This window comes from Scatophagus argus, chromosome 6 (assembly GCF_020382885.2).
Source record: "Scatophagus argus isolate fScaArg1 chromosome 6, fScaArg1.pri, whole genome shotgun sequence".
NCBI classification, from domain to species: Eukaryota; Metazoa; Chordata; class Actinopteri; family Scatophagidae; genus Scatophagus; species Scatophagus argus.
Window position 1 is genome coordinate 9,603,251 of NC_058498.1, and position 18,005 is coordinate 9,621,255.

Consider the following 18,005-nt stretch of genomic DNA (forward strand, 5'->3'; position numbering starts at 1 on the left):
GGAGGATGTTCAAATATTATAGTTGCTAATTGGTGTGGTAGGCTGTCCTTACTGATGAAAAAACAAGTTTTGCCACTATGTGGCGCTGAGCAGGTGTCCATTTTATTCAGACTAGTTGTGCTTTTGTCAGACCTCTTGGGCCTTGGGTCCTGCCTGAAACTGGACTGAATACCAAACTGGCTTTTTCCAGTGTGCAGTTGCACCTTGTCTTATAATCTTGGAACACTTCCAAAAGCGTTTTTTTTTTTTTCTTTTTTTTCTTTTCATATGCCCTCAATCTCCTCCTCTTTGACAATGCAGGGAAACATACAAGCACATCTTGGTAAACACGAGTGAAGTGGTTCCAGAGTTTAAAAGCTTCACATAACACTGGCAGACACAACTTGGGGCTGTTTGTGTGATGGAAAGGAAAACTTGTTTAGAAACTGACAGCACTGCATCTGTGTGTGTGTGTGTGTGAGAGAGAGAGAGAGAGAGAGAGAGAGAGAAAAGCTGTGTGAATGTGTATTTATGTTGCTTTTGGCAAGTTATTCATTTGTGCCTTTTTTTTTTTGTTTGTTTCTTTTTTTTGCTCTCTGTGTGGTTTTCTTTTGAGTTGGTCGGTTTGGAGCTGATGTCCACCTTCGGGGATGCGCATAGCATGCATTTCTGAGTATTTTCACCTGAGGCTGCACTTGTTAGAGTCTGTGGATAAATGTATATACATTATTTATACAAATTCATGGCGAGTGAAAGCGGGTTTAACACATTTACAGACAGGAGGCCAGGCACTGCAAGCCAAGCTCCAAGTGAGGATTGCATTGCTGCGCGCCGGGGATCGAGCCGGCCTCTTAACGCGACTGTGGCCGGCATCCTTATTGCCGCACGAGAAAACCGCTTACATTATCAGCCGAATGATTCCTCATACCGTTTACTCAGAGGTGAAAAATGAAAATGAATAGATCGTCAAATGTTATGTTTGTTATTACAGTTATTCTACTTAAGAAATCTGTTGGCTGTCACTCCTGGATTTTACTTTTCTGGTAGAAAAGGTAAAAAGCCTGCCGTGTATATTGGATTACAGGAACAATGTCAGCAGTTTTTCCTGCACTGCGATTCCCTCAGATCGAGTCTGCAGAGGCTGTTACACTCCCAATATTATTACACTCATGAAAAAGCAACCTCTTAATGACTCATTTATTTCAGAATGGCAGAAAAAGTACATTTTATACTGTATGTACTGGATATTAAACAAAACTAGTGGAGACATGAATGTACCTGTGAGATGGGAGGGGATGTTGCTGGGAGCTGCAGGTTGGATCATACAGAATGTGAGTGTGGCTTTGTGCTGCTATAGTTTGACATCTGAGCAATCAGTCTCATCTAATGTTGTGTATATATGATTTCTGGAAACATTTTGCCCTTTTATCGATTCATGATTTAAAACAAAAACGAGGCAGTTTGATAGCAAAGACGAAAGTTAGCCGCATCAGACTTTATCAGACAATGTAGTAAAAGGGCAAAGCTATTAAGGGTCAATGTCACACGAGCAATCTTATCCTAGTAAGGTGACATAAATAAACAGCACCTGAACATTAAAGTGTCATTCAGTGACAAAAGGTGCTTCAGTAAAACATATGAAGACACAACAGTTTAATATGTAATATGCAACTGTCTTCTCTCACATCCACCAGGATATTTTGTGACCTCGGTCTTGTGTAAATATGTTTTTCTTAATTTGACTTGCCACTCTCCACTCACATTCTCCCATCCAGGAGCCTCTTCCCTCTGAGGTGGATTCCACGCCTGCTGGTTGCAGTCTTCACGTTCCCATGGAGCTGGAGTTTGCAGCCTCCTGTTTCCCTCGCAGCCCCGCGCCTCAGAAAAGCTATGGCCTCGTCTACGTTGACTGACTGGGCTGGTGACGGCGATTATATAACGGTATCATAGCTCTTCTTCTAAATTTTCTGTCACATATGACCCTTGCAGAAAAGCAGGAATATTTGGTACATCTGTGTTCAAATGGTGGTATTTTCAGTGATTTAGGACTCTTACTGCCTTTGACACTTATTTTAACATATAAGTCATATAAGCTAAATGCCTCAAGTAAAACCTTAATCTAAAGTTAAATTCCACTTCTTTTTTTTTTTTTTTACAAGATCCTTGGTTTTTGTTTGTTTGCATTTGATATATTTGTGTCTTTCACTGTGTGTTATCTTCCGTGGCCTCCTGTGCATTTGCTTGTGAATGCATTACTGTATTTTGTCCAGTAAAGTGTGAGACACAAACTGACTAATGGGACGTACTTGTGACCCATTAGTGCGAGACACATATCATGTGATTGTGATGTCTCTGGTTTGATTCAGATGGACATTTTTATCACGTGCCACCCCCGACTCCCCACCCCGTCCTCTGTCCTCTTGTTCTGTCAAAGCTGTCAAATAAAGGCCGGAATGGCATGGAAGAAAATAAGATGAAGTTGAATTTTTTCAGGGCTCCTTTTCGTCTTTCACTGTTCCTGAACTCTCCCAGCGTTTCCCGTCACTCTGCTGTCGTCTATCGATTAAAGTACAGAAGACATTGAAAATTATAAGAAAAAGAAGAGCAGAGACAGATTTTCTCTGTGTATCGTTTTTGATTCTAACCATGAAACAGAGCTGAACACGTATGCACAGAGAAACCACTTTTCCTGGCATCGATAATCCTGAACTGTTGCTGGTTTCAACAAGACAGACTGCGCAAAAAGACGCCTCGTTTTGAGAAATAAAGTACCTAAGCTTTAAAGTTTGTTGCCAAGGCATACATTTAGGAACAAATAAAAATCTCATCTCACTTTTCCTCTACATGCCAACATCAGCAGGAACTACCGAATAATACGTATCTCAATCTGCGTATCTCGTGGAAGTTATTCATTCTTCCCTACGTGTCTTTTGACTGTGTTATTCAAGGAATCCTGGAATAGCTATTCAATTTCCCCACAAAAACCACATATAATGGAAGAGGACGGTGTTAGTAGTGTGCGCAGGAAGCAAGAATCTGATGTTTTAAGCATAATAATTATTTATTGAAATATGAAGAAAAATTCCGTTAGCCTCAGAGAGACACGCCCCAGGTCAGGGGTGGTGATGGGGACAGTCAGGATGTCAGCAGGAGGGGAAAAATTCATCGACAAGCAAGGAGGGGAAAAAGCATTTTGATGCGTTTTGTATCCATGTGGTGACAGTGTACATGAGCACGTGAATACACAAAGCTAGTCATTGTTAAAGTCCTTGTTAAAGCATTTATCCTGCACACAAGTCTGTCCTGACATGTTACTTGTAAGCTACCTGTTGGTTTGTTGTAACTGTTTCGGTCTCCTGTGGGTACGGAGCCGGACCGCAGCAGTTTCGCCATTGACCGCGTTAATGTGCATGACTCACTTGCCTGCATGTGGGCTGATGAGTTCACCTGTGTGTTACAGGAAGTCCAAGGCAGCTGCAGAACCTAAACACAGAATTTGAGGAAGTGTGTGATAAAAGATTGTCTGATCAATAGACTCAATTAATGAGGGTGTGAGGAAAGATCAGCACCAGGAGCTACTTGATTACGTGGGACTGAAGTGAATTTTGTGTACATTAACCACGCCTTAGAAAGAGTTTTGTTGGTTCTACGGTTTCACCAGCAAAATGTCGACAGGTTAAACAAACGCCACAGGCTGTTGTGCGAGGCGAGTGTTGGGGCATTTTTGAAAAGACAGTAACAGCAACTACTGTACATGTGAAAAAACCCCCACTTGAAAATAATTTAGAGGTCCATGTTTCAAGAAAAATTCAAATTTAGAAAAACAAAAAGCCAGTCTTGTTCATTCCGGACACGTTGCTGGAAGCCACAGCTCAGACGGGGAAAGATGCAGTCTTTGGTGCAAGTGAAAAGTGGACAAAACAATGAAGCAGGCTGAAATTCAGTAAGAAAAACTGATGTGGCACAAATACCTTTCACACCTACTCGCTTAAATACAATACTCTTTTCAATGTACACGCTTGCATAAACATTTTTAAAAAAAGACTCAAAAAAAAAGAAAGAAATTGCGGTTATTTTTTCTCTTTTCTTTTTTGAAGCCCAATATTTTTTGCTCCAGACCTGCGTGTGCGAACTACGTGTGGAAACAAAACAAGAACATGCTACAGTAAACAAAATTTATTCTGGCGCGGACACCTCACGTCATGTAACACATAGATGGAAACCCAGAGACGCAATAAATTATCTTCATTATTAAGCGTAACCAGTGACATACTGTACATCAAAAAGGTAAAAGCATTGTAAATAAAAAAAAAAGGGAACAAAACTGGACAAAAAAAAAAAAAAAAAGTCGAAAGTGAAACGGAAACCTTGTACAGAAATGCTTAAGAAACAAATGTTTGAATGCCAGCAGACAGAAAGAAATTAATATTTTAAGTGTGATTCCTTTTTGATTTTAGTGTCTCACGACATAATTTAAGTACTACTCAAAACAAATAAAAAATAAAACACTGTACACACACCAAAGAAAGCGAACCAGAGGGATCTTTTTTTTTTCTTCTTTTTTTTTTCATTTTGTTGATTTCATTTTTTAGGAAATCATTGCTTTGCAATTTATGCTTCATCACAGTTCTCTCCCTTATGACCACATGAATGTAAACACCTGTTGAATTATTCTTTTTTTTTTTTTTTTAATTTTTACAACATTAATACTTTATATATATATTTGTACATATTTCCATTCACATCTGCACGGTTAGCTAGCATGGTAATGAAATAAGGCAAGACTCACATAACTGTGACATCAATTTTTTTTTTTTCTCTTATAATAATACTGATTATTAAGGTTTCTGTAATTTCCTTCTTTTGTTCTGCAGCAGGCTTTGGTCTTTCTGGACAAAGGCAGGGTCGATCCTTCTCCATCTCCAGAATCACACTTTTGTTTTTGTTCCAGCTGTAATGAAATAATAAAAAGGGATGGTGTTTTTTTTTTTTTTTTTGGTGGGGGGAGGGTGGAAAAAAGGGCTATAAATACAATTGTTTCAGCTGACATTATTCATTGAATTTATTTAACACTGGTCTTTCTGAGGTACATAGTTTAAGATGATGCAGGGGAGGTGAAATAAGAAAGGGGAATCACAAGGTAACCATGAGAAGCGAATGACTTCCATTACAAGAGAAAAAAAAAAATCTTGCTTTTCTTCTTGTTAACCCATTCATCATTTTGTTCATTAAAGAATGTTCCTTTTGTTTTTGTTTTGTTTTTTTTTTTTTTTTTTTAGACCTTTAATTTTTTGACTGTCAATTTTTGACTGTCCCTTTTCAGTCAGGTCAAGCTGCTGTGTTAGGCATCTTATGTGAGTTTGAAAACCAAATGTGACAGCAGGTAAGAGTCTCTGGCCTGGTTGACTGCTCGTCCGTTTGTCTTTTACAGTACCAGCAGGTTTGAGCGAGAGAGCGCGTCACAGGACCGTCGAACCAAAATAAACCGCCCTGGTCTGGTCACAGAACTGTCTGAAAGATGGGCGGTGTTACTCGGCTTCCTTTCTCAGCACAAAAAGCCTCCCACAGTGTCACCAGCTCTAAAACACTCAAGGGTTGTTAATTCTTAAAGTTGCAGCCTGCCGTTCTCGATAGTCCGTGCTAGTGCAGACGATCACATCCCGTCTCGTAGCGTCAAATGCAGTGTGAGTTTCAAGTGTTTTTTCTTTTTTCCTTTCAATATTGTCTTTGTGTAGTTGAGGAGAAGCGGCTCTTCTTTTTTTTTCTTTTTTTTTTTTTTAAATAATAAAGGGATCCATATGTTCTTCTTTGTGTGTGCACATTGCACAGCCGAGTCTGAGCTGGAGGTTCAGTTTGGTGAAAGCATTATTTGGAGTTTTTAGGCTGAAGAAAAACTCTCAGGATGTCTGTACAGCTGCATTGTGGCTGGCTCAGTCCGTTCCTAAGCTCTCTTTGCGTGTAGCATCTCAATGAGCAGGTTGTTGCAGGGTACGTCGCCATTCAGGTGTTTGTAGTAAAGGTATTCTTCGGCCTGCAGGCTGATGGCTCGGATCTCCGGCAGCCGGAGGAGCAGCTGGCCAAACTTGTCCGTTTGCTGCGGGTAGTTACACATGACGTAGTCCAGCAGCGCCGCGTTGACCTGCTCCTGTACGCTTTCTACCAGGTGGAAGTTCTCCAGGTTCTTCACATCTGCGAGAGAGAAAGAGAGAGAGAAAAGTTTGATAAGGTGATACATGAACAACCTTTTTCCCCAGTCATGTTCGTTATAATTAAGATCAGTTTCTTTGCTGCATTAATGTCCCTGCAAACATTTGTATATTTATGTCTTGTGTCAAATTGCAACTGAGAATCTGGAACCCAAGAAAGTCTAACAGTGTCACTGTATCCTCAACGTGCAGATAAATGAAGGGGTCATCATGGTTCATATGCATTTCCAAGACAAAAAGGTTAAGTAATAACAAGTGTTGTCATTTATCAGGGGGCGGAGCTACAACTTGACATCTTTGGCTATGAGTTTTTTTTTGTTGTTTTTTTTTAGTTTAAGGAGGACATCAGACTGCACTGCATGATGAAATATCTCTCCCTCGTCCTCCTCCTTTCTTCTGAATCCTCTCTTGAGAGTACGATGTAGAGGGAATCAGGTAATGGCCAAAAAAAAAAAAAAAAAAATTTCTCCTGAGAGAGTCATTCCCCAGGAGTCCATGAATTATGTAGGCCAGAGATGCAGTCATATTAGCACCAGAGCTGCTCCTTAACCTAACGCCTTTTACCATCCTTTTTGTAATATCGCAACTAAACAGAATATATTGTGATTATTAGCGGAAAAATATAGTTTTTTAAAACAGCGGTCATTTAAACTGCAAGGTGCAGAAAAATTCATCTTGGTGGGAAGTCTTGTTTTCACTATTAATTCCTTGTGCAAAATACAGTTTGCATCTTTCCTAAATCCTACCTTTACGCACAGCTATAAGCACTTTTCCTTGACAATAATAAGCTCACTGGAGGTTTGAGCAGATTATTGCAAGACAAGACAAAAATGTGCTAAATGGATAATGGTGAACCAGAGTGCTGTGTGTACTTGTCATGATTATGAAGCGCAGGGCTGCAGAATATTTAATCAGATCGTAGATCTGTGTGTGTGTGTGTGTGTGTGTGTGTGTGTGTGTGTGATCTTTTATTAATCTGTTTGACCTCAGGTCGAGTGTGCTCACAGCGAGCTAATGTGGGATGACAGAGTCCCTGTGTCTAGTTGACACCTCCGGACCCGAACTCCACACTAAAATACAACATCTTTCAAGCCAAATCTCTGCCTTTTTCTCAGACACACACAAACACACACACTGACACTAATTCATGGAAATACACATAATATATATATTTTTTTCCTCGCTCACACAGTATCCCCTTCCCACACACACACACACACACCCTATCCACCCACCCAGAGCATTAGGAGGAAGGAGGGGGGAGATAAATCAGCAGCTAATGAGGTCTGGAGAATGAGAAGCAGGTCCTTCAAGGCACCTCCATCTATGATGCACTCTACCATGCTATTACAATCTGCATGTGTGTGTGTGTGTGTCTGTTTGTTCTGGTGTTGCCTGTGTATGTATGAGATGGTGTGTAGGGTGTGCGGACTCACCCTGACCTCTGGGTGACACGGCGGGGGGCTAAATAAGGCCAAGAGGAGGGCAGGAAAGGAGAGGGGGGTTGTGGCCTGTGACAAAGGAGGCTCCAAACAAACATGACATGTGCTTTTTCCTGCTGCCACTCAGCTGTCTGACCCCCCCCCCCAAACATCAGACTCCTGAACTGCCTTGCACACCGCAGGAACCTCAGAGAAGCTCAAATGTAGTCGTACATATGCCAAACCAGTAAGAGTGTGGGCCGTCGGCTTTAACACACAGACGTCCTACGCAGGTCATCAAGAGAAATAATGGGCTTGTTTTCATCTGCATAGCAAACAAATGTGGCAGAGACATCCTTCTTTCTGGGTTGCTCAGAAAGTCTTTTAAATATGTAGAATAGCTTTATGCTTATTGCTAATGAAGACCAGAGCCACAATTTCAAGAAAGAGTTCACAACCTCCTCTGCACTTTCCCTAACCTCAGTGTTTTCTGATTTATTCAGATTAGGCATATTTTATTTATTAAATGAAATGCAAACGGCGTTTACAATTGGTACTACTGCTGCACACAACCGGATTGCTTTACATTCGGGACGCAGGTCTTACAGGGAATCGGTCTGAATGCTGATACTGTCATTATTCCATAGCCATTACACTGTGCAATCAACATGTACGTTATAATGACACGGTAACGCAAAAAAGTTCCACTATTGCCAGTTTAACTGTTCATTCAGTTAAATTTTCTGTAAACTGTATTCCCCAGATGCTGTCCACACAGCTAAAATTCTGGTGGGGAAATCCCGAGTCCTTTACAGTGCTCGATATCAAACCGAAACCCATTCTGAATATCGACAGAAAGTGTCCATAGCGCCTTACAGAAATGACTAAAAGTTGGCATTAAATGAATTAAATTGGTCAGATTCTTTTTGACTTCATTTTTTTATCCAAGGTTTTCCAATTTACATCTGAAAACTTTTCAGACTGCATGTGGTTTAAGCAAAGCGTTTTATTCGCCACCTGAACTGAGCAGTTTGATATATATTTGGTTAAAAATAAAAGGAAGTTTCAACATATTCATATCTGAGTATGTTATATTATCTGCTTTGTATAAGAGTTTTCTTCTTGGCCTAAAGGTAACAAAGGTTAATGAGGTTAAATGTAGTGAAATCGTTAAATACTCATCATGTACAAGTTTTTAATTGTAGAACATAAACATCCTTGCAGGTTTTGATCCTCATGCATATATTAAAGGAAGAAATCTTCAAATTAAAAGCCAAATTAAAAAGTCTGAAAATTGATTAGACTTTCTGCTAAATTCTGTCTGCCACAATATATATGAAGGATAGATACAGTATGTATTTAGGCAGGATGATTTAGTATATGCATTTTCTAATAGAATTTAATACGAGTAAAGACATTCTGCAGTACAGAGACTGTCGATACAAATATTTTGTGCTGCTTAACAGTCAATTCAGGGATGTCAGAGCCTCTTCTGAGTTTGATTTGGTTAATACTGCAGCAACATGACAAGGTGAGTCCAGATCATTGCCAAAACATGTGAGGTGTTACCATGGTTTCTCATAGAGATTTGCCTGTGCTTGTGTGTGTGTGTATGTGTGTGTGTGAGCGTGCATGTACGTGGAGGGGAGTTTGATGGGTGTATGTGTGCATGTTGTGTAGATGTCTCTGTCAAGCTAATTAGGGGAAAGCGAGGCAAAAAGACAGCATTTTAATTGCTAATTATTACCAGAGCCCCTTTTGAAAAAATAATGAATGGGGGCTTCCAAAAAGGGAAAAAAGAAAAGAAAAGAAAGAAAAAGCACAAATGACAATAGTTTGATATCTACTCCCATTTGCAAAACCAGTGGGCAAGCCAAGAACCAAACAAAAACCAGTCAACTTGATGAGAAATCTTTCTCAATTGTGTGTGTCACTAATAAAAGCGGACAAGTGAACTGATTCGAATCTACTGATTTTTTTTTTTTTTTTAAAGACAGAAGCGGGATGATGAAGGAGTGCAGCATGTTAGGGGGGGAATAACACACACACACACACACACACACACACACACACACACAAAAAAATCAACAATTGATCAATGATTTCCATGCAGTGTCAGGTTGGAGCATTAAGTGTGCTAAGCGCTCTCTCCTCTTCCTTCGTTGCCCCCCCCCACACCACCACCCCCACCCCCCCTTCTCTCTTTCTCTCTCCATCTCATTGTTCAGTCACTGTGGGACTAATTATCAACTTTTTTTTCACATAAAACAGCCACAGTTCGTTGCAGCACCGCGTCTGAATACTCAAATGGAAACCCCGAGGTCCCGCGGAATACATTGTTTCATTTGACGGGCGATCATGCTGAAGCCAGCGACCTAATGCAAAAGCACACACACACATACACACTCATTCCCTCTTTCACAGAGCCCCTGAAATCACTGCTGTGCTTTTTAATTAGATTAGATCTGCTCTGTGCTACGAGTGTGAGTGTGTGTGTGTGTGTGTGTGTGTGTGTGTCCACATGTGCTTTTCTTTGCTCTTTCACTGCCCCTTACAATCAACCTGCTCTAGGGACACACAAACACACACTCACACAAACACAGCATTTAGATGCGCATTCACTCATGCAAACATTCGCCGTATTACTTCACTCTGATCTCAGTAATGCCTCACAGACTGGACACTTATGTGAAAAGATTCAGAATAATGATAATTAAAAAAAACATCACTTGGTGTCAAAGTTCAACTCTGCAAAACGAGACGTAGTAAGCTGCTGCACTGCGCTGTACTGTAAGGCACACCGATAATAGATCCTGTTTGGATAAGACTTGACACTATACATTCATGGTACAAGCCAAAATGTAATAAAACTGAAAAGAATAATAATAATAATAAGGAAAAATGACAGGAAAGGTGGAATCATTTATGTGAAATGCACATAAATGACGTTTAGGTTCCTTCGCTTAGATTTAATCACTAACAAATCATTTTTTATGAGGGCAAAAATGCGTTAAAGTTAGGGTAAGGTTGTGTTTAATGAACTTTTCAACTTCACTTGTTTGATGTGAACTGTGATAGGATAAGGCTAAGGCCCTGTTTACTGAAAAAAGAAAGAAAGAAAGAAAACAGCCCTCAAGCATAAGAAACTATATTGGTTCAGGTTAGATAAACAATTAACCTCCTCCACACCTTTCCTAATCAAACTACTGTTCCATTATGTCACCTTCATATAAGACACCGCACTTTAGGGAAACAGTTATACAAGGCAAAAATAACACCATGATCCGTCACACTTTTAGTGCCCCAATCAATAAACCTCTCAGTCACGTGCTGTCAATGCATTCTGCCTTTCAAAATTCACAACACACGTTTCCTGCCGAGTCCAAAAACAACTCATAAAACTCTTGGGTCATAAACGGTTATTGAGTCAAGTGCCATCAGTAAACTCGGCCAATTAAATGTGAGTGGATGACAGAGTTGTCACTTCCTGTATAGGCGGGAATCGGGGGCTCGTCTCTCCCAATAGGGGCTTTCACAGGCTTTTATACAAGCTTATCAAAGCCGAAGCATATTTTACTATGGCAGCGGCACTTCAAGGAGCGAGTAGTTGAACCCATGTCCACTCTTTATTGCATGGTACTGCATTGTTGTCAAGTCAACACTGTTAACTGCTACTGTATCCATTATTAAACTGCCTCGCAGCTTGGCTCCAATCAGAGCCAGGGGTGTTGAAAGAAGAGAACCCAATAACCTTTAACTCTTGGTGGGATGAATGGAGCAAGTGAGGCCTGAGGACTGTAGCAACATGTACAGCTACGTGTCCATTGGAGGAATGTGGTTCTGTGTTTGTGTATGTGTGTATGGTGTTAAAAAACAGGGCAGCAAGGGCAACCTAAGCAAATAAGGCTCACGGGGCAAGGGGCAATGACCGCGCAGTTAACAGTATCAAGAAGTGGGCTATTATCTGAGCTGTGGTGGCTTGCCCTGATATGTAAGCTGGGCTTTTGTACTGGGGAAAAGCTACCTGCTTTACCTTCACACCACCATAAACTCATGAAGTACACAAATAAAATCTGCAGCTACACACACACACTCACCTTAGCTCCCATCAATACTCCACTGACAGCATTTCACCTGGAAGTGCGTGTGTGTGTGTGTGTGTGTGTTGTTTTTTTTTTTTTTTTGGCCCTTTCTGTTTCCCCATTAGAGTATTTCAGTCCTCATCTATCTGTGCTTGCCAGCAAACAAGTTTCCTTGCTCCCTGGAGCTCTCCGCTTCGTTGTTTTCCTCCAAGTCCCATTTGGGGAATACCCTTTCTCCGTTACGACGCCTCCACGTTAGAGGCAAGTAAAAAAAAAAAAAAAACAAAACGGGAGGGGTAAAACTGGAGTTGTATGCTCCTTAACATTTAATGGGGGGCTTTTCAGACTTAATACACCAGAGGCCAACAGGATAACTAGCATCATAACTATCGTATCACAGGATACAAGAGCGACACGTAAAAGCTCAGTAGAGTTAATGTATGGAGAGTTTTATTAGCTGAATTTTTATCTCTAGTTATGGTGACTTGCAGACAAGCATCGCTGCACACTACAAAAAAAAGCTACACTTTTACATATGACATGTTGGCAAAAGTTTTTATTGTAACTATTTCAAATCACACACTCAAAGGTGGGTTAAAAAACCATCTGCCTCAGAAAGGAATGAGACACATGCAAAAAGTGACAGAAATAGTCGTGTAAAAAAACTAAAAAAAACATCTCCTTGCCAATCACTGCGTGAGGTGTGTATGCTTGTCATTCTGACGTTGGCTAAGTGTGGGGGTTGGAGGTTTTAGATGCCGTTCAAGCATCCAACAAGCTCTTTGGTTGGAGCATGCTTGTACCCTCAGGCTATAAAGGGGTGGGGGGGGGGGGCTTTAGGGTCAACACTAAAACGCCTCATGCATCGGTTTTTTTTTCTGATTCATTTTTCATTTGACCAGAATATATTTCATTTTATTCTGAATTAGGCTTAAATGTAAAATCAGCACACATACATGCTGGTTGTTGCCTTTCCACGTTGTTCATATCTTATTATAGCAGCAATAACCTGAAATAAACCCTTTGGAGGGTGGTTTTATCTGAGCTGATAGAGCAGTAGCTGGCCATAGCTGGCCACAGTTTTTAAATCTAATGGAGTCTCTGTAAGTACATTCACTAACTTTTTACACATCAAACAAAGGCCTCATTAAGCACTGAACAGTGACCCTTCATCTTGAAAAGTGACCCTTTATTTCATCGGCATACAGTAACATACCCTTGCTACATGCCCTCGAGCTAACATGGAGCCCAGTGTCCAGAGGCCAAATATCCTATGTGCTAACAATGCATAATAATAACTGTCTCATGGTTCCTGGCTCTGCAAACAGGCTACCAAAGAGGACGGGTTATTGTCAGCGTGTCAGAATAAAGCATGAAGGCTCAATTTGCCCACTGACTCATCAAACCCTCCCTTTAGCTACTGAAAGGGCCAAACGCCATGCGGCTATGAAAGAGAATTAAGCAGGTACGGTCCAGTTGGGGATATATTAAGTCAAATCTAAACCTTCTTCGACAGCGTTGCTATTGTTGTTAAGCTAAACAGGTAGCGGCTGGTTCAGTTCTGTCGCCCAAGGATGGGTTGGTAGGCTCGGCGGGGCAGATGGAGAGAGGTCGAGAGGTATTGAGAGGAAGGGAAAAGTGCCTTAGGTCCGATAAAATAAACAAGAGAAAAGGTGCTCCGAGCAGGAAGGAGACAAGCCTCTCTCATTGACTATGCTGGCTGGAAGGAGTTGGGGATTTGTCCTGAGGTGAAGGGGAAAACAAATTTACATCCTTTATCAGCTGATCCTAACTGTGACTGTGTTGTTATGGACTTTGAGGGCTTCAACAGATGGGCAAAGCCAGGAAGGGGGATGTGAGTGGGAATAAGTATTAAAGGCATAGTTAAAATTTTTTGACATAGGACAGTATGTACTTTTATTTTCTTGAACATACAATGGTTAAATATGATGATTAATCTGTTAATTGATTTGTCAATCGTCAGTAATATAATAATTAAAAATGTTAGTAACTGATCAAACAGAACAGTCAAATAGTTTTTTGGTTCTCGTCTTTTACATGTCAGCGTTTTCTTGCTTTTCTATTTTGTATGGTTCCAAATATCTGAAAACTTGTTATAGGCAATTTCAAAGATGTTATAGGCCGAATGATTAATCAGTTAGTCAGAAAATTATCTCAGATAATAATGAAAACAGTCTTTATTTGCAACCTTAATGGGCATTAACTTATGCTGCACATCTTGTGGGTGGAGATAATCCAGTGAGTTGACAGTTCGTGAGTCAAAAATTATAAATTAAAGACTTTTACTTGTAAAATTGTTAAATTATGTTTTTTGTTCTGCGTTGTGGCTTAAAATTTGACCCCATTTGTAGTTGCTCATTTCAGACTCACTCGGACAAAAGTCATTGCTGGCTAGAAGAAAATCACATTGTCTCTGCATTATGAAAATCCATTTGCCAGAGGGATACTGACAGACTTGAATCGGCAATGAACCTAGTGCTTAGCCCTCTGTGGTCCCTCTGGCCCCCTCGCACACACACTCTTCTTATTGCCCCCTACTTGAGTCCCCCTGGAGGCGGAACCAAATGCCTTTCAATGAGCCGACCTCGGACGCACCCACAGGTCCCTGCTCTCTAACCTTACTAATGCTGTCTGGATTGTATGGACAGTTAACCCCCCCCACCCCCCACCCACCACCACCACCACCACCACTGCCAAAACAGCTTCCAGTCATGTAGCTATATGCAGCTAATGATGCTAATACTTGACTGACAGGCTCAAATCTAATGGACAACGATCCAGAATAAAACTTGCTGTGTTTGGTGTAATCTGAGGAAATGATCAACAGAGCAGTGAAATAGAAAAAAAATAAAATTCTAACGTCCTAAAAATCAATATGGCTATACCTGTGAGTTAAGGTTCTTCTAGACTTTACCTCTCACTTCATTTGTACCTGTCAGACACAGTCAATGCGGACGCAGCACATAGTGTGAGTGTGTGCGGTTGCCGGTCTGTATCGCTGCATGCGTGTGAACCTCGTTTACATGCAGTGCACTTTTGCACCCCTTGGCTAATTACACACAGGGTTTGTTTGGTGGTAGAGGGAGGGTGTATGGAGTTTGGGGGGGGGGCACGTCAACCTTTCTTGTTTATGATAAAGTGACAGAAAATCATTGGGGGGTCAAGTACCCCCCTCCAACCCTCCACTGCCCCGAAAACTCCTGCAGCAGTACAGAAGGTGCCTGGTGTGGGAAGCCTCCCCTTTAATGAGACCATTAAAGGGCCCGTCTCCCCGTCAATAGATTTCTCTCATTCTTTCTCTGACAAATTTGAATTAATAATTCAGTGCCAAGAGCCTGGGGATGTATATTTTCAGCATGAAGGACAGTTAATCCATAGCGTCACTTCCCCCCGACTCTCTCTCTCTCTCTCTCTCACTCCCTCCTCTCTTCTGGTCTTGCTTGTTTTACATCTACCCCGCTTTCTCTGTCATCCTTTGCTTCATTCTCATTTGATGATGGAAGCCAGCAGGTAGAGTGTGGACGATAGAAAAGAGCTGCGCTGTATGTTTTCCATGCCGTCTTTTAACTTCTTTGTTCTCTGTGTGATTTTCTTCCCCCATCGTGACAAGTGGAGTCAACTCAAGTGCAAATTGGGGTTTAATTTATTCGAAAGCACTGGATGGCCCCCCCACCGAAGGCTAATGTAGGATGACATGTTTGCACACTGCCTCTCAAAAGCTGGACTTGATTTAGAGAAGTGGGATTTTACTGAATGTTTCTACTACACCAAATGTTACGACTTTCAAATGCACAATAGAAGGAAATTAGAGGAAATGAGTCATTTTGAGGATAAACCACAAAGGCTCGTGCTTAACGAAAAAGATACTGTGGAGTGTGTTTGTCTGTGGTTGTCTCTTTGTATTCTGCACACATTGTGGTTTGAGAATTTTACGAGATAAAACAGGCCTGTTCCAGTGTTTGTTCTCGTCTCTTCCAGCTCCTTTTCCATTGCATTTTACAACTCTAGAAATGATAACACGTGAAAAGGAAAACACGATTTATTGAAAGTTAATGGATAAAAAAAAATTCTATTTACATTGTACAAACCAAGTTCAGCTGAAATAGCTGGGAAAATTGACACTCTTAAAAATCAATAGTGCGCTAGTGTAATCAATGCCAAACTCGCAGCTCATCTTAAAGGTGGCTGCTTCCTTTTTGTGTTTGTTCCCCCCCAAAACAACTTGATACATACATTTTTCAATTCTATTTACAGAGCAAATATTTCCTGATGTAGACTAACTGTCTCTCTTTTATCATATCGATCTATGTGATGGAAACCTTACAAGTGCCCACATAGTTGTAAGGATATTGAGTGTGGTGTCCACGAGCCAGACAAAAACCTCTCATTAACTGAGCGTCATAACAATTTACAAGCTCACAGTGCATGCTAACAGTAGCTATGGATATTAGAGCCAGGTGGCACTAAAGTGCAACTTAATGCCTGACGCAGCTTGTGTAGGCAAATGTCTGGCAGTGCCTCGGAGAGTTCCTTTACATTACGGAGCACATTGCACTGCCCATGTGTTTTTCTTTTTATAATGCTATGCAACGACTAGCTCAACAAGTGCGTGTCTTTGTGTGTGAGACAGTGGACTAACAGGGCTTAAAATATCCTTCAGGACAAGAATGAAGAGACAAGAAAGGGCCTATGATGGCTTGGGTGGAGGGGGAGGAGGGGGGGGGGTCAGAGAATGGGTGGGTGCTCAATTTGGAGAGAGAGAGAGAGAGAGAGAGAGAGAGAGAGAGAGAGAGAGAGAGAGAGAGAGAGAGAAAGGGTTAGGGAACAAGAGCCAGAAAGCCAGAGCACCTGTTGGATCATCTGTACTTTAAAATGTTTAATCACTGTCTCTGGTTACACACACACACATGCCACAGCATGCATACACACATCACCTTAAAGCTTTGCTGTTCTTTGCCCTGCCAGAAGTATCTTGTAACCACATTGTCCAAAGAGAAACACACGCACACACAGACAGAAGCTCAAAGCGCAAAGGCAAGCGGGTCTATAATCTTATAGCAGCCACCTGACTACCATATAGCTTACCACCACCATAGTTTAAACACATGCCACTGCACTGTACACATTCACACAGGAACACAATGGCTGACAGTCCACATGCCACTCGGTACTGTAATGCCAAAGAGCTCCATTTGTGATATCAGTGCAGCAGTTGAATGGAGAGGATTATTTTTACTTCAACTCCACTCGTCGATGTATTTTCATGTGCCGCTCATATACTTGCAAGGGTAAAGTAACCTAGAAATGAGCAACGCGCGAAGAGTTTTATTCGAAATACAGGAACATTTTTCAACATTTTTAAACTTCAATATACCTAAATGGGCATAAAGTCCTTTCGAATAGCTATTGAATTTCCCTCAGGATCAATAAAGTATCTATCTATCTATCTAGTGCCTCATCTCTTCTATCTTACTCAAACATTACACCTTTGAGTTCTTCCCATGCCTTTGTCTTTTATATTTCCCATATAGTAATGATTCCCCAATGAGTAACACTAATGACACATCATGAGCTACAGCTCTCATAAACTTCTCGTCATAAAGATTTGTCTTTGCTGTGTGAATCACAGTCGAAGCACTAATACTGCGCCTACTACTGAGACACTGACTGAAAGAGTGAAGGGCTGCCATTTACATTTACAACTTTACAAATGATTGACAATGCAGGTACGTAAAGCTGGAAGTCCATCTGATTGCGTATGTACACAGTTTTGAACATCTGACCTGCGACACGGGTCATCACCAGAGGCCTCACCGCTGTAATCAGTGGTTGAGAGCCCTCTGTAGGGGAGGCTCGTATAACTCTTTGCTGCTGTTTGTATGTAATGTTTAAGTAAGGTTGAAGCAGGCAGTCTGATCAATACGCCGCATAACTATGGCAGTTGTTCTTTCCCTGCTGTGGTGTAACACTGCAAACCACACACACACACGCACACAGTCCTCACCTTGCAGCACTGTTGTAAATCTGCAGGGTGTGAGTGTCTAGCTTAGTTTACAGTGCTCTTGAAATCATGCTTTTTGTCTCAAGAATTTCACTGTTTAAAACGGCTAATGTCTGCCTTGAGCAAACGTAATAGTAGGCTGTACAGTTTTACAGCGAGGTTTCGTGATGTAGAAATAGAGTAAATAAGTCACCCAAACAAATTACTAAGCTGCAAGAGGTCACAGCCAGGGAATAGATGATCTCCAGTCAACAAATCATTCAAATAAAGAGTGGGATTTTCTGCAGCACTCCAA

General features: G+C 41.1%; 2 protein-coding genes across 6 annotated transcripts in view; one reads left to right on the top strand and one right to left on the bottom strand.

Moving 5' to 3' along the window:
* LOC124061069 (adhesion G-protein coupled receptor D2) overlaps positions 1–2,467 on the top strand; it is an 82,440-nt gene extending 79,973 nt beyond the window's left edge. For all 3 annotated transcript variants that reach the window (XM_046392596.1, XM_046392598.1, XM_046392597.1), the window contains one exon: positions 1,755–2,467. In XM_046392596.1, the coding sequence (XP_046248552.1) occupies positions 1,755–1,892 (138 nt within the window). In that variant the 3' untranslated portion in view covers positions 1,893–2,467. The remainder of the gene's footprint in view (positions 1–1,754) is intronic.
* Positions 2,468–4,140: 1,673 nt separating this feature from the next.
* The window catches only part of nr5a2 (nuclear receptor subfamily 5, group A, member 2), a 101,006-nt gene continuing 87,141 nt past the window's right edge, over positions 4,141–18,005 (bottom strand). For all 3 annotated transcript variants that reach the window (XM_046392603.1, XM_046392602.1, XM_046392601.1), the window contains one exon: positions 4,141–6,168. In XM_046392603.1, the coding sequence (XP_046248559.1) occupies positions 5,921–6,168 (248 nt within the window). In that variant the 3' untranslated portion in view covers positions 4,141–5,920. The remainder of the gene's footprint in view (positions 6,169–18,005) is intronic.